The 14,521-nt window shown below is 47.0% G+C and overlaps 1 protein-coding gene across 1 annotated transcript; it reads right to left on the bottom strand.

Moving 5' to 3' along the window:
• Positions 1–7,661: 7,661 nt before the first annotated feature.
• RRM2 (ribonucleotide reductase regulatory subunit M2) lies at positions 7,662–13,199 on the bottom strand. The gene is made up of 10 exons (XM_037812939.1): positions 12,776–13,199; positions 12,585–12,659; positions 12,013–12,159; positions 11,629–11,745; positions 11,011–11,144; positions 9,467–9,561; positions 9,210–9,343; positions 8,201–8,305; positions 8,000–8,113; positions 7,662–7,872 (listed from the first exon to the last, which is right to left on the bottom strand). The coding sequence occupies exons 1-10, from the start codon at positions 12,872–12,874 to the stop codon at positions 7,720–7,722; spliced, it is 1,173 nt and encodes a 390-aa protein (XP_037668867.1). The 5' UTR covers positions 12,875–13,199; the 3' UTR covers positions 7,662–7,719.
• Positions 13,200–14,521: the final 1,322 nt, after the last annotated feature.

Here is a 14,521-nt window from a genome sequence, read left to right as displayed (position 1 = left end):
GCCTCCCCAGCCCCGCTCCCTCGCCCCTCGTCCCCCAGCCCCGCTCCCTCGCCCCTCGTCCCCCAGCCCCGCTCCTTCGCCCCTCGTCCCAAATGCTCTTTCCACCTCCGCCTGTGCCCACTGCTTCTGGTGCCTGGAGCAGCACCCACCCCACCACCACCTCCTTCTCTTTTCTTCCCAACATGAGCAGGTAGAAGACTCCGTAAGTCCCTCCCTTCCTCCCTCCCTCCTGCCTGGGCGTGTCGCACCCTCCTGCACGTGACCTTGGATCTCGTGGCCCCTGATCACCTGCTCTCTGGACTCCGAGACCGGGCAGCAGGCAGCAGGCACCCCCCTCTCTATCACCATCTCAAACACCGATTGTTTCTCCGCCACGCACTGAGGCCTGTGCTGGCACCAATCACAGATGCAAAATTGGAAAACAGGCCCTGCCGACGTGGGGTCGACAGTCTTCCTGGGGAGTCCACGTTAAAGGAAGATACGTCACTGTGCACAGGCCAAAACTGTGTGCCACTGAACATGGGGTAGGGGGTGAAGAGTCGTGTGGGCCAAATGGACCCAGCTTGAAGTCCCAGCTCTGCAACCTGCAGGCTTAACCCTCTGAGTGCAAAATCTTGCACAGCCCATAAGCAGCAGAGGCTGACTTAGCTGGGTCAGTGCAACTCCCAAGCAAGGGTTTACACCACTGCACTGAAAGGAGATTGAGAATTGCCTCCACTAATTCACCCTTTTGGACAGAAGCCACTGGTTCCCAGCTTCCAAGAAGACCCCAATATCCAGAGGCACCTGCCATGAAGAGGATGCAATGCTAAAGCCACTAATGCGGACGCTGCAGATGCACTTATGCTTGCATAAAACAGCCTGTGGCTCACAGAAGCCAACGCTCATCAGCCACCGCCACTGCTGAGCCATTTATGGTGAGAACAGCACGGGCTGCACACAGACGCCCACCGCCTCCTTGATGTGCACCCTCCAGGTGAGGCAGGCTGGGAGCCCCTGCCTTGAGCCCATCCTGTGGCCTGGGGGGTTGTCTGCCTGGGTAGGTACTTCTCTTAGTTGCTGTATCTGCTTCTAAATATTTATTACAGGAACATTAGAGGAAAATACAGACAGAGAAACCCAATGGAAAGATGCGGGACACTGATTACGTGCTTCAACTTGGCGGGCCTGGGCTGGGGGACCTGATCAGCCCCTGGGGAGGGTGGTGGGCACGGGCGACAGCGCCCTCTACAGCCCCCCGGGCCTGGGAAAGTGAGGCCGGAGGCAGGCCCCATTTCCTCACCCAAAATACCACTGTTAGGGGAGGCTTGCCGGAGGGAACCGCCTTTTCCCCACCCCCTTATCTTGCCTGGACACTCCCCGTTGCCAGTGCAACTCCCATCACCACCAGTGCGCATACATTGTTGCCAGACACCGTTACCGGAGCAACTCTCGCCCCTTTTCAATCAACCTCCGCGCCCTCTCAGAACCAATCCAAGCCTTTAACCTCTACAGCTACCCCGCCCTCTAAACGCCCGATATAAGCTTGTACTCTCCCCTAATAAACTCTCTTGGTTTCTTCACCCTAAAAGAATCGTGTCCCGCCTGTTCCTTTCTCGCCGCCCTCCATACTTTGCACGCCCCCGCCGGGGACCTGGCCAAGTCCCCCACCTCGCCCTCGCCTCTGGGAAAGAGCCCCCGCCGCCGGTACCCTCCAAGCAATCCTGAGAGCCTAGGATTTAGCAACCGGCCACCACCCCCCCACACAGACGAATCAACTGCGACCGCAGAAAGAGGGGGAAAGAGACCCTGCTCTTACTCCCACCACCGAGACAACAGTTTTCATATCTCTATGTGCAACACCTTCCGTCTTTATCCATATGTTCACTTATTTCCTATCACTGTAACCACCGTGTATGTATAATCGTATGTTCTGCTCTTTCCATTTATCCTTATTCTGTAAGCGGTTTTCCATCTTCATATTTATGATGTATGATCAATTAGCATTCTGTTGTCTGAATAGACCACAATTTATCATTCCTCTTTTGCTGCTCAACGTTTGGACTATTTCCAACTCCCAGCTCTTGTTAGGGGATGGGAGGCTGAGTCCCGGTAAAGATTGCAGTATGAATGGGATGATTCAGCCTTTCACCAAACATTTATGGAGACTCTTTTACCTGCAGGAGACAGAGAACACAAGCCCCATCCCCTTCCACATCCTCCAGTGGCAGACATGGCCACAAAGCGTGCAGGCCGCTTACCCGCCACACACACAGCTACCCTCCCTCTCTGGCTTGAAGTCTTCAGTGGCTCCCCATTTACAGCCAAGACAAAGCAGCAACAACCAGACAACGAAATCCTTAAGAGCAAGTGTGCAATTTTGTTTTGTTTTTTTTAAAGGCCAGATAGGAAATGGTTTAGGCTCTATCTAAAATACAGTCCCTGTCACAATTATTCAACTCTGCTGTTGTAGCGTGAAAGCAGCCCAAGACGGTGCGTAAACGAATGAGCATGGCTGTGTGCCAACAAGACTTTTATTTATGGAAACCAGAGACTTTGACTTTCAGGGAATTTTCATGTGTCATGAAATATTATTCTTCTTTTGGTATTTTTCAACCATTGAAATATGCAAAAAAAAAAAAAAAATGTCAGCTCGCAGGCAGCAGGACAGATTTTGCCCAGGGGCAATCCTTTCTTATCCTTGGAGAAATTGGACCCGCCCTGAAACAGAGGGGAGGAAAGGCTCAGACCGCACCGCGGAGGTAGTTGATGCTCCCGGGCTTGCAGGAAACAGCTGGAGCTTCCTGGATTCCTGGCTCCAAGGCCAGTTTGGTTTGGGGGTTTTAGGGTACATGCCAGGCATCATAATACATGTGCTTTACACGTATTTCCTCCAATCCTCCTGAAAGCTGTGCAGTAGATGTCCTCTCCACCCTGAGACTAAAGAGGTGACAGACTTTCCAAGGTGGCATTCCTAAAGTGGTCAGTGGTGGGTGAAAACTCAAAGCCAGGCCTCTGGCGCCACAGCCAGCGCACTGTCCTCCAGGCCTGGGGTTCCCCTTTGCTACCCGAATTGGCCGTAGTTGTCTTCCTAGTGCAGTGCCTGGCATGTCACAGGCCCGTGATCGTAATTTGGGGAGGGTCCCAGGCAGGAGCAAAGCGGAAGGGAGCCCCTGGGTCCCACACCTGGGCCATAATGATGTCCTCTGACTTGCTCCGTCCCAGGAGCTCCTGGCCTTGCCTGGGCAGTGTCCACACAGCCATGGTGACAGGGGACAGAGCAAGCTTGGCTTCCCGCTCACCCAGGGAGGAGCCACGTTCACAAGAGAAGGCAGGACCGAGGAAGCGACAGATACAAATTCACTGACAGGCTCGCCCACTGGCTGAAGCAGAGTTCCAGAAGCAAAAGTTCCTCAGGAGAACCAGCATAAGCGAGGCCCGGTGTGCCCGTTTCTCATAAAAGAGGTCATCATAGTTACTAAAGGGACGACTAAAGAGCATGGCCATGGGGATTGGGATACCCGGGCTCTGATTGTGGCCTGCACTCAGCTACTGGCCTGCACTCAGCTACTGAGTGGTTAAGCAGGGCACCTTACCCCGCCAGCCTGCATGCCACACCTGCAAATCAGGGGACATAATCTCTGCCCGGATGACGGTGAAGCCAGCCCTCAAGGTCTGTGCATTGTGTTGTCTCATGCAGCAGCTAAATCAACCTTAATCCATTAGGAATTTATTAGCTACATGAGGAAGCTAGGGTGTGGACCTCAGGCATGCTGGCTTCAGAAACTCTAACAGCCAAGAGGACCCCATTTCCCTGTGGGTGAGTTTTCCTTTGCTTGTCGTGCAGACTCCATTCAGGGAAGGCCTGCCCCTCATGGTTGTAGGGTGGCTTCAGACCCCCCCAACCCTAGATCTCTAAGGTCAGGGTGGGAAACAGTCATTCCTTAAGCCTGGGTTTGACTGGCAGGAACTGGGTCCTTGTTGTATGGAGTCTGGAACCCCAGGGGTGTAGCCAGGGGGCACTTTTGATAGAGGGCACCAGGAGTGGAGAGGGCTTTTCGAGGCCACAGCCATATGGAGCAGATATGATTCTGCCACAGCATCCCCAAGCCTTGTTCCTTGAAACCGGCCAGTCCATCTGTCCCCAGCAAGGCTCAGCCAGCCCCAAATCGTCTACCTGATTGCACTTTTCATCGAGCACCCTCTGGACCTCACCTCTTGGCTCCTTGTTTGTCTCTGGGCTGCAGTGTGGCCAGTTGCAAAACTCACATTACTCAGATTGTTGTTTGGGTGCAGCCTTGCAATCAGCAGCGCAAGGCCCCACCTTGCAGTCCCTGGGCCTGCTGCCTGCTGCAGCTCTTGCACAAATATTAGGCTGCACCCACTTCTGTCTGTTCTGAGTCGGCACCTTGCCCAGGCCAAGCCGGCCCCAGAGCCCCATCTGGGTGGTCCCGCCAGGTTTGCCCCTAACACCTGCAAGGCAAAGAATACATGGGGACAGAGGGCTGGGACCTCTTAGGTCTGATGGAAACATGAACCCCAGCAGCCAGACAGGTTGAGAAGACTATTCAGTTTGAGCTTTGAAGCAATGGTGCAGACGGGATTCTCAATGGGCATAAAAGCTAAGCCAGGGATTATGCAAAGGACCAGGGGAGAACCAAAAAAAAAAAAAAAAAAAAAAAAAAAAGGGAGGGGGCAGTGGGCAATGAATAGAGGGTCTAGGCAGAACCAAGACAAGTCATTCCCTGCAGACACTCTGTGCTCTGGAGGCTGCAGAGAACCCGTGTTGGCAGGTACAGTTGTATTCATTATACCCTCCCCGAGAATTGTTCTTTATTTAGGTCCTAACTTTTATTTCTAACAAATCTTTTTGCCTCTTTGACACCAGTGTTTTCTCCATCCCTTTAATGTTTTCATTTATGTGACTGACATTGTAAACATTGATACATAACTTTGAAGAGTCTCACTTTAATCAGTATCTGTGATTTTCTAACACCTTAGTGGATTTTAACGCCATTCTCCCAAGTATTGTTATTGTTGCCCAGTATTTTTAGTTCCGCTGTTTTGCACATAGCCCCAAACCCTCACCACCACTGTGGGAGAATTGTCACCTTCTGCAAGGGGCCTTCCTGTCCTTTTCATGCTGCACTCCTGCCCCTGTGAACTCTCTCCTGCTCCTCCCGTTTTGTCTCCATAACTGAATCCCCATCTAATACAGATTTACTCATGTATCAGTTTTCCTTTAGGAGTTTCACAGGGAGCAACTGACCCTTTTGTTTGCTGCTGTATCTCCAACAAGGGGCCTGACAAGGGAGTTGGTATTTGTTAAAAGAATGAAAATGGCTGAATATCAACGTGAGACAATACAAGGAATCACGTGTTAAACTGGGACCGGACAGTGGTAATTTGAAAGGCTTTATGAAGGAAAGTGAAATGAGCCAGGAAAAGCCATTTATGGCCAATTTAAACCCATGCAAAAGCCCACAGGTCAATTTGAGGGAGAACAAGCAAAACACTAGCAGGTGAGACCTCCAACCATCACCTGTCCCCCCCCCCCCCCACCGTTACTTTACAGATGGGAGAAAGGAGGCCAAGTGATTCACCGGAGCTCATGGGAAGTTAAAACTACTGGATCCTGGATTCACAAATCCCACAGAAAGGGCTGCAGTTGATGCTTTGGGACATCACCTTTCAAGTGATCCCATGTCTTCCTCTATACCCTGTGCCAAAACAGGCACCATAAAAACCTCTTCCCCAGAAGAAACAAATGAACTTTAAGACGTTGTGAAAAAAATACCTCCTGGTTTTTCTCTTCCGGAATTGTAATGCAAATTTTATCACACCCAAGGAACTGACAGAAGTTTTATTTCAATCATTTAACATTCGTGCAGATTCAATCTTAAGAGACTTTGCAATGCTTTACACTAAAAACTTGTTTTCCTTTCAACAGATTAGGAACTGAATCTGAGTTGGCAGAATTCTCACAATACAGTTAATGAGAAGTGAATCCTAAAATCCGATTCCAAATTCCCCCTTGTACCTAATAACACAAGGGAAAGTGCTTTTTCATTTTCACGTTGCCCAAGTGTGGGAGCCATAATCTCGATTTATTAACTTTAGGTAGCAATATGATAGACAGGAAATTCCCATATTACAGGAATAAAAAGACTGACTAGACTATTTACATCAGTGTTGAAGAAAACTGACAACAGAACAGGCCAGTGGTCAAACAGCCAATACGATCAGCTGACAAATGCTGCTGAAGGGTCAATATATAGGTAACATCATTTTCCATGTAGTATCTTGGCTCTTTTGTTTGGAACGTAAAGGCAGATTGACAACATAAGCCCTATTAACCATATCTATTTAGTTTACACTTCCTTCCGAAATTAAAAATTGGAATGGAACATATATTAATCATATATTAATAGCTCATGCAACACTAGTTTTCTGTTGAAGTTTAAGAAATCAAGCTGGCATCAGATTTAGGTAAATGTTAGAAGTGATATCACTGGGCACTGTCTAATCAGTCAGTCATGACTACAAGTTAAAACTGGGTGATTATTTCCAAGTACAAACTATAGGTAAAATCTAAAAGGCCACATGTACAAAGTTTCTAATAATAAAAAAAAAAAAACTTAAAGAGAACCAACTTCAGTTCTGGCATTACCACTGAGGAACAAGATCTTCTATGGGTCATTTCATACAAGGAGGATTGGAAAAATCAATTTGCATTGTCTTAGATCCCATCTAAGACTCTTTGAGGATCATTTCATACCAACTAGAAGGCAGGGGAAATACAATTTGAGAAATCAAATGTTATGGCCCCTGACACATACTAGGATGAGCTCGCCAGTAGTCAGCCAAAGCAATGCCTTCACTCCTGATGACTTAAAGTTAGAAGATTTCCTAAAGATGCCCCTTTAAAAAAACTAAAACGTCTTATCTCAGGATACTCTACCTCAACATGCCCAGCTACACTACAGGATAAAACACACAACTTGTCTTCTACATGGCATTGACTGGCTAACATCTAGGTCTGCACGGGATTGACTTTAAAATTGATATAAAAAAGTACTCCAACTCATGAAAGAAAATAAAGCTTAGAAATAACAAGTCTAAGGTTTAAACTTTAGTCACCTAGTAAATTTTGAATCAGCTCCCATTAAGTGGTAGAACAAATACTTTGCATCTGGTGTAGAAACCAACAAAGTTAAGCTGTATTAGGCTTGTAGCTTGACAGTACAATGTTTATTTGCATGTAAAGTGCCAGTTGTATATACAAACTAAGAAGTAAACTTTTAAAATCTGCTCTGAAGCAATGAGGATGACATCTTCCAACTGCCATGTGGTAACAACTGAAGGTTCAAGCCCACTGGATCTAACTAGCTTGAGGGGCCCCCTCTCGAAGGCTAAGACTGCTGTGGGTACAGCTCTAGCAAAGTCATCTACAGCCAACCTGCTTGCGAAAACCAAACATGGACAAGATCTTTCAAAAATACCCTACCAGCCTTTGTCTTAGACACCCCCTTTCTAGAAGACTCCACTAGTATTGTTAACAGGACTAGATTTGAGGTAGCTACACAGTTTCAAAGATGCCATCAAATATTCCTATTAGGGTCAATCCGTGGTGTAGCTGGTTGATAACGTTTCAAGTAGCTGTTTTTTTTTTTTCTTTTTTCTTTTTTTTGCTGAGAAGGGAAAAACATCAGCAAAATAAGGAACACATCTCCAGTTCATTTAGAAGTCAGCATCCAAAGTAAAGGAGTTTTCTGTTGAAGTCGACATCACTCCCATCCTCTGATACTCGCCTACTCTCTTCTCAAAGAAGTTTGTCTTCCCTTCCAGCGAAATATTCTCCATAAAGTCAAAGGGATTCTCCACTCGGAAAACCTGAAACGGTTCACATCAAAACATAAATACAGAACTATCGAAAACCTTTGAAAAGGTTCACATGACAATATAAATACAGAACCACCAGTTTCAAAAGAACAAAAAGGCTATACAAACAATACTTTACCTTGCTGAAACCCAGTTCCAGCATAAGTCTGTCTGCCACGAATTCAATGTACTGCTTCATTAAAGTGCAATTCATTCCAATCAGCTTGACAGGCAAGGCCTCCGTAAGGAACTCCTATGCAGGAAAACACAGCATTGAATAAAACCGATGCGTGATGCTAGTTATGCTTTCTACCAAGTATGAGTGACCCCGACACATTACCTGTTCTATCCTAACAGCATTGATAATTATTTCTTTTACTCTCTGTTCCGAAGGTTTGTGAACCAGGTGTTTGAACATGAGGCAGGCAAAGTCACAGTGTAAACCCTGCAAGAGACAGTTTAAGATCACTATAAAGCCAAAGGACTGCTAGCACTAACTTTGAATATGAAATTGCTTTATCCTTTTCTATGCCTTGCCGGGCCATACTAAAAGCTCTGTCAAAGGGACAGTGACTTCAGTCAACTCCTCTGCTTAGTTGAAGCAGGGTCAGCTCCACCCAAGACCCTCATGCAGTCATCTACATGTCAGAAGCCAGGCCGACTCCTCGCGGCTGTGGTGGTGTTGGACGGAGCAGAAATTCTAATTCAGGAAATTAGTAATGCAATCCCAAAGGTGAAATCAAGCCTGCAAGTCCCACTGGGTTAAACCCCAAGAAATCCTTACCTTCTTGTAATGAAAAATCAAATGTGTTTGATCTGCCACCTGGGTTTCAATTATGGTGGGTTCATGTTCCCTGCTTTTCAAATAGGACATCAACTAGAAAATTTAGGCACCTTCATCTATTTCCTCAGTTTAATCCAAGGGCGTTCAAAGACATACACTGGACCAGAATGGAATTCTCATTCCTTGGATGCTTACCAACTCCAGGATTTTGTTAGCTATTTGATCTAGCTTTGAAGTACAGGGGGATCACACAGGCCAGAATCAGCCATTGAAAACTGTAATAAAATGTCCCTTGAAAAATCTCATCAAGTATTTGTAGTTGTGTGCATTCAAGCCTATAGGGCAATATGTACATATAAATGTATTATAATACACTCTGGGAATACGAGTTCAGTAAATTACAGTATTTCATTCTCTGCAGGGTACGTACATGGTGAATTCAGATGTTATACGTGGACATAATGCAACCTTATCTTGGGCTCCCTTCAGTGAATTACAAGATGGTGTCTACGAGTTGTAGGTTTCTAAAGGACGCAGATTAACCTGTTATTTGAATTAGACTCACCTCATCTCTGCTAATAAGTTCATTGGAAAATGTGAGGCCAGGCATCAATCCTCGTTTCTTAAGCCAGAAGATGGATGCAAAAGAGCCAGAAAAGAAGATTCCTTCTACTGCTGCAAAAGCTACGACACGTTCTCCTATCAAGAGTTAACGGAAAATATTTCTAAGTGAGAAACTTTACACAGGAAAAGCCAACAAACCAGTAACATTACTCAGAAAATGAAGCTTAGTTATTTAAATAGGGTCAAAGGTATCTTTACCATAGGTAGCTTCTTTGTCCCCAATCCAACGCAAGGCCCAGTCTGCCTTCTTCTTTACGCAAGGCATCGTTTCAATTGCATTGAAGAGAAATTCCCTGGAAGGCAATTACAGCAAAAACCTTCAATTATCAACTCCTAGATAAGAGCCCTGGGACCAAGGCCAACTTGAAATATTTGCCAACTCTTTCCCCAAAAGGAGGGACTCTTGCTGCTTGCTCTTTCCTCCAGATTTTTTATCTCAATATTTATGTTTACTAATACAAACTGAAGTATTTTTTCATATTTCAACCCCAAGCTCTACCAATGACAGTCCACTAACCTTGGTTATTGTTTACTAGCTTAATTATTTTCAGTCTAGATCACGACATGGTTCACAGACCCTACCTTCTTTTAATTTTAAGAACCGTAAAATCTTAACTGCCCATTATTTGGGCCCCAATTTCTACACCTTTGTAATAAAATAATGAAACCAATAAACTATCCACAAATTTACTTCCCTGGGTCTTCGTCTCTGTTGTCTCCCATTTATACCAGTGCCCATCTCAAGAGTCTACTAACTGATCTCCCAGCCTGCTCCTTCCCAGACAATCCTTTTTTCCAAAGTCAGGGTCATCAGACTTTGAATCCTTTTGTGGTCTTTCCATTTCACTCTGTTTCAGAGACTTGAGTCTGCCTCTCCCTGGCTTTTAAAGCTTCACCACCAGAACGTCCCGATCCTACCCCTTCTGGTACTTTACCCCCAAGCATATCCCCCTCCCACCTCCTTTAGCCATTTCTGTCTACAAAAACCTTTCCCACCCAGCTTCCTCATTTCCTGCTAGCCTTTCAAGTTCCCACTCACCTTTCCCCTCTCATAACCAAAACCACTCTTCACCGCCCTTGGCTTCACCACTTCCATTCTCTCCAAGACTCCTATTCTAAAGCAGACCTCAGAATCCAGACCACTCCACCCACTTCTAATTTCTCCTCTCCAAACTACCTTCAAAAACCTAAAACAGGCCCCTACCTACCTTTACTTCTCCTCCATTATCCCCAAATATAAACTAGCATTTGAACCAGTCTGCTCTGCTCCCAGATCTTATGTTTCACTGCTGCCTCTGCATTATTTCCTAATTCCTCACTTAGACTTCCAGACCTCTTTTTCTGTACTATATCACAAGCCCTCTCAGAGGCAGGTTACATTCTATTTTGTATCCTCTCCCCTTACGCCCTGTGTTGTAGGTTCTCAACACTTTTGCTGCGAGAGTAAAAACTATCAACCCCAGGTTTTAGTTCTTTATATACTATCTCTAGTTATTTTCCCAAAGGCATTAGATTGAATGTTCAACAGTATACTCTGAACTTTAAAAATGGAAATATCTAATAGTTTTGTTTATAAGTGATTGGCTAATAAACTGAATTAGGGCCACTTGCCCAGAGCAGACTAGGACTGATGGTTCAGTCATCTTAGAGCCATTTTTCCATTCCTATATGAATGCAGAAACTGGACATAAAGGAACACTTAATGAGTCCTAAACACCTTGGCATTCCACCCTAATACTCACCTTTCTTTGGAATCTTTAATGTAAGTGTCGATAAGGAGACTATACATTTCGGAATGTATGTTTTCCATGGCAATTTGGAAGCCATAGAAACAGCGGGCTTCTGTAATCTGAACTTCTTGGCTAAATCGCTCCACCTAGTGGTAAAAGAAAGGAAAGCTTGAGGAAAAAATCACTGGTGGCAGCTCACCCAACCAATGGATACTGGTTGCATCACACACTTCCGGTAACATAAAGCTTGCTCCTACATATATTTCATACAGCTGTTCACTGGGTTGTATTAAATAATAATAATAATTTACCAATCAGGACATAGATAACCTCTCTTTCATAGGATTTCTGTTGACACTTAATTACTGATTCATTCTTTCTGAATTCATCCCAAGATCAGTCACTTATGAAAACTCACTACTGCCACGTAACATGGTCTTTGAGCTTCTTTGCAGTCAGACAAAAAATACCATCAGGAAGACATAACTGCAAAGTTATGCCGCATAACATAAACACTAGTTTATAGATATTTACACATTCAGTATGGAAGAATGAAAAAGATGAGAAAAACAACTTAGTTCAACCTTTATCTTTCGAGTGAATGAAAGCAGGCTTTTGCTGGAAACTTACCAAGTTTTCATTTACTATGCCATCACTTGCTGCAAAGAAAGCTAGAACATGTGATATAAAATATCTCTCCTCAGGCTTCAGGGCTTCCCAGTGCTGAATGTCCTTGGAAAGATCCACCTGAAGGTGAGAAGTTCAAAATTTCAGCACAAAGGAAAGAGATTCAAGTCTGCAGGACCTAATGCATAATTTTAAAATTTTTCTTTCAAGTCTACAAGGATCCCTTGGTAAATAGATTCCTTGCATAAGGAGTTTCCTTTGCCAATGAGAAATTTAACAGCTTTGAGTACAACTGTCCCCAAGATTATTTCAAACAAAGTATAACCGCTGGGGAAGGAGTCTTCTAGATTTGGGGGCTGTGCTGCCAAGTTCCAGAACCCGGATTACCTCCTCAGCTGTCCAAAAGGAAGCCTCAGCTTTCTTATACATCTGCCAAATATCATGGTATTCGATAGGAAAGATGACAAAGCGGCGGGGATTTTCTCTCAGGAGTGGCTCATCCTCCACGCTGGGGGCAGGAACCTTAGTTTTCTCCTGTTGACGGAGAAAGTACCAGAAATGATCAAATAGAGGGTGAACCAAGTGAAATTGCCAGTTTTACAGGTCAAATCCATTCAAATATCGGCAATTTCGCATGGTTCAACCTACAACAAACCCCAGAGGCCATAGTTTGCCTCTCTATAAAATCAAGTTAGGAGCATGGGCTATACTATAGAACATGCTAGATGTCACGCGTGCATCCGACGCGCGGGAATATCCTGTAGAGGTAACAAGGCCACGCAGGTAGAGAAATCAAGAAATGACAGGCAGGGGGCCCTTTGGCGGGAAGGGGTTGGGGAGGGCGGGAGGACCCGGCAAAGCGGGAAACGGGCTGACGGGACAATGAAGCCTTGGCGCCAAGACCGCCCCCGAGGCCGCCCCCTGCCGGGCCCCGTCGCCCACTGCACTCGGCCACTTACCGGCTCGGCGGGCTCCTGGAAGATCTTCCGGGCGGTCTTGCTGGCCAGGACGCGGGAACTGCTGAGGGCCGGGGGCTGCGGGGGAGAACGCGGGGCCGGGTGGCGGGTGAGGCGGCTGTGATGGTTGGGGGGATCCCCCGCCGCCCGGCCCCGAGCCCGCGTCCCCAGGGGTGCCCCGCGCGCGCGCTCACCGTGTTCTCCTTGTCCGCCAGGCTGAGCCCCTTCAGGGGCGAGAGCTGGAGCTGCTGCTGGTCCGCCAGGGTGGCGAGCGGGACGCGCACGGAGAGCATGGCTGCAGAGGCGGCGGCGGCTGGAAAGCGGGAGACACTAGCGGCGGGACCCCTGCTCCACCGCCTTTAAATCCCCACGGGCTGGCGCGCACGCGCCAATCGGAAGCCCGCCGGCGCGCCTGCTCATTGGCTGCGCCCGGACCCCGCGTCACGCGGGAGATTCAAGCGCCGCGCGGGGGTCTCCACCTCTGGGAGAGCCCGGGCCCCCCGGGATCGCCCCCAGGAAGCCCCTGGGGAGCCGCGGGTAAGAGCCGGGGGCGCCGCTGCCCGGGGCCCGCTGGGAAAAGACACTGTAGCCCCCGCGCGGGTGTCCCGGTGGCTGTGGCGCGCGCGGGCACTCCGGAACCGTTTGGGACTGCGGGAGGCGCGGCGATTGGCGCCTCGGCCGGGACACGGGGAGGGCTCCCTCCATTCTGCAGCCCCACCTCTCCCGAAAACGCCTCTCGTCCGAGCCCGCGCGGCGGCGGGTGGGACCGAATGACTGTGCAAGGAGATGGGTGCCACCCTTCAGAGCCGCGCGCCTAGGGTCGGGGCGCAAGGCCCGGAACCAGGCGGTGGAGGCGGGAAGGTTAGGGCCTCCGGCAGCTGAGCCCTGAGGACCACGCCCCGTAAAGATTCAGTGGCCTCCTAGGTAAAAGTGGGACCTGCCACTGTGCCCAAACTATGGGCCATTCTTGTAAAACGCCCAGTGCTTTCTAAACCCTCACTAACTAAATGATACAGAGGGGCCCCTTGGCGCCCTTTTCCACGGAAATTCATGACTCCTTTCAGGCTCTTACTATCAGTAATGTTTTAAAGTGCAATTTCTAGTGAGAATTTAGCAATCAATATCAGTTCTTGAATCTTCATGTCCTAACCCACAATAACCGACCAGTAAAAAGTCACAAACTGGGTAAAATCCCGAGAGACTTTAGCTCAGATTTCTTAGTTCAGAGAATTACCGAAGAACTAGTGATCCATTTACTACTTACCAGGCATCAACTAGCCTGAAGAGGAGATTGAAACCCTCCATTGAGGTGAGGGTGGGGACAAGAACTTAACAGTTTTCACTTTATTTTGTGTGTGTGTTGTGTGTTTTCCTGATTTACCAGAGACATTTGTCCTGCAAATGGCAAGATGCCAGAAATAAGTGACGCGAAAGAAACGTTAAGATATGGGAAAAGAAATGATTAACCTGGGAAAGCTCCAACATCTGCCAACTCTCTGGGCTGTCACTAACAAGAGACATTTGACATTTTATAGAGCCTTTTCCAGACGTAATACTTTAAAGAGGTTGGGGTAGGAAAGATACTCTATCCAACTAGGTAAATTTCTTCCATTTCTTAAAGTACTGCACACTTGTATTCAGTGTTCTCACGCTACAGAGAAGGCTCAGTGACAATCGCACACTTACATCAAACAACTAAAATTTCTGTTTAGTATCATTTATTTTAAGGCAACTCAGATACTGTCAGTTTCATCACTACATACTTCTGCATGTGTCTCCAAAAAGTGGACATTTTCACTGATGATTTTATGACTAATAAAGCCATTATCATACCTAAGAAAATTATCAGTATTCCTTGGTATCATCTAATGTCCAATTCACATTCAAATTTCGGGTCATTTGGTTGCTCTGTCTTTAGGCACCAGGCACTTTTTAAGCTT

The sequence above is a fragment of the Choloepus didactylus genome, chromosome 20, assembly GCF_015220235.1.
Source record: "Choloepus didactylus isolate mChoDid1 chromosome 20, mChoDid1.pri, whole genome shotgun sequence".
In the NCBI taxonomy this organism is placed as follows: Eukaryota; Metazoa; Chordata; class Mammalia; order Pilosa; family Megalonychidae; genus Choloepus; species Choloepus didactylus.
Note: the sequence above shows the minus strand (reverse complement) of the source record. Positions and strands in the feature narration are given on the sequence as shown.

Excerpts from the sequence above, each read along its gene's own strand:
- RRM2 (XM_037812939.1), bottom strand. The coding sequence starts at position 12,874 with ATGCTCTCCGTGCGCGTCCCGCTCGCCACCCTGGCGGACCAGCAGCAG. Across the intron at positions 12,160-12,584 it reads TCCAGGAGCCCGCCGAGCCG|GAGAAAACTAAGGTTCCTGC; the intron begins GTAAGTGGCCGA and ends CTCCGTCAACAG. Across the intron at positions 8,306-9,209 it reads AACTTATTAGCAGAGATGAG|GGTTTACACTGTGACTTTGC; the intron begins GTGAGTCTAATT and ends TGTCTCTTGCAG.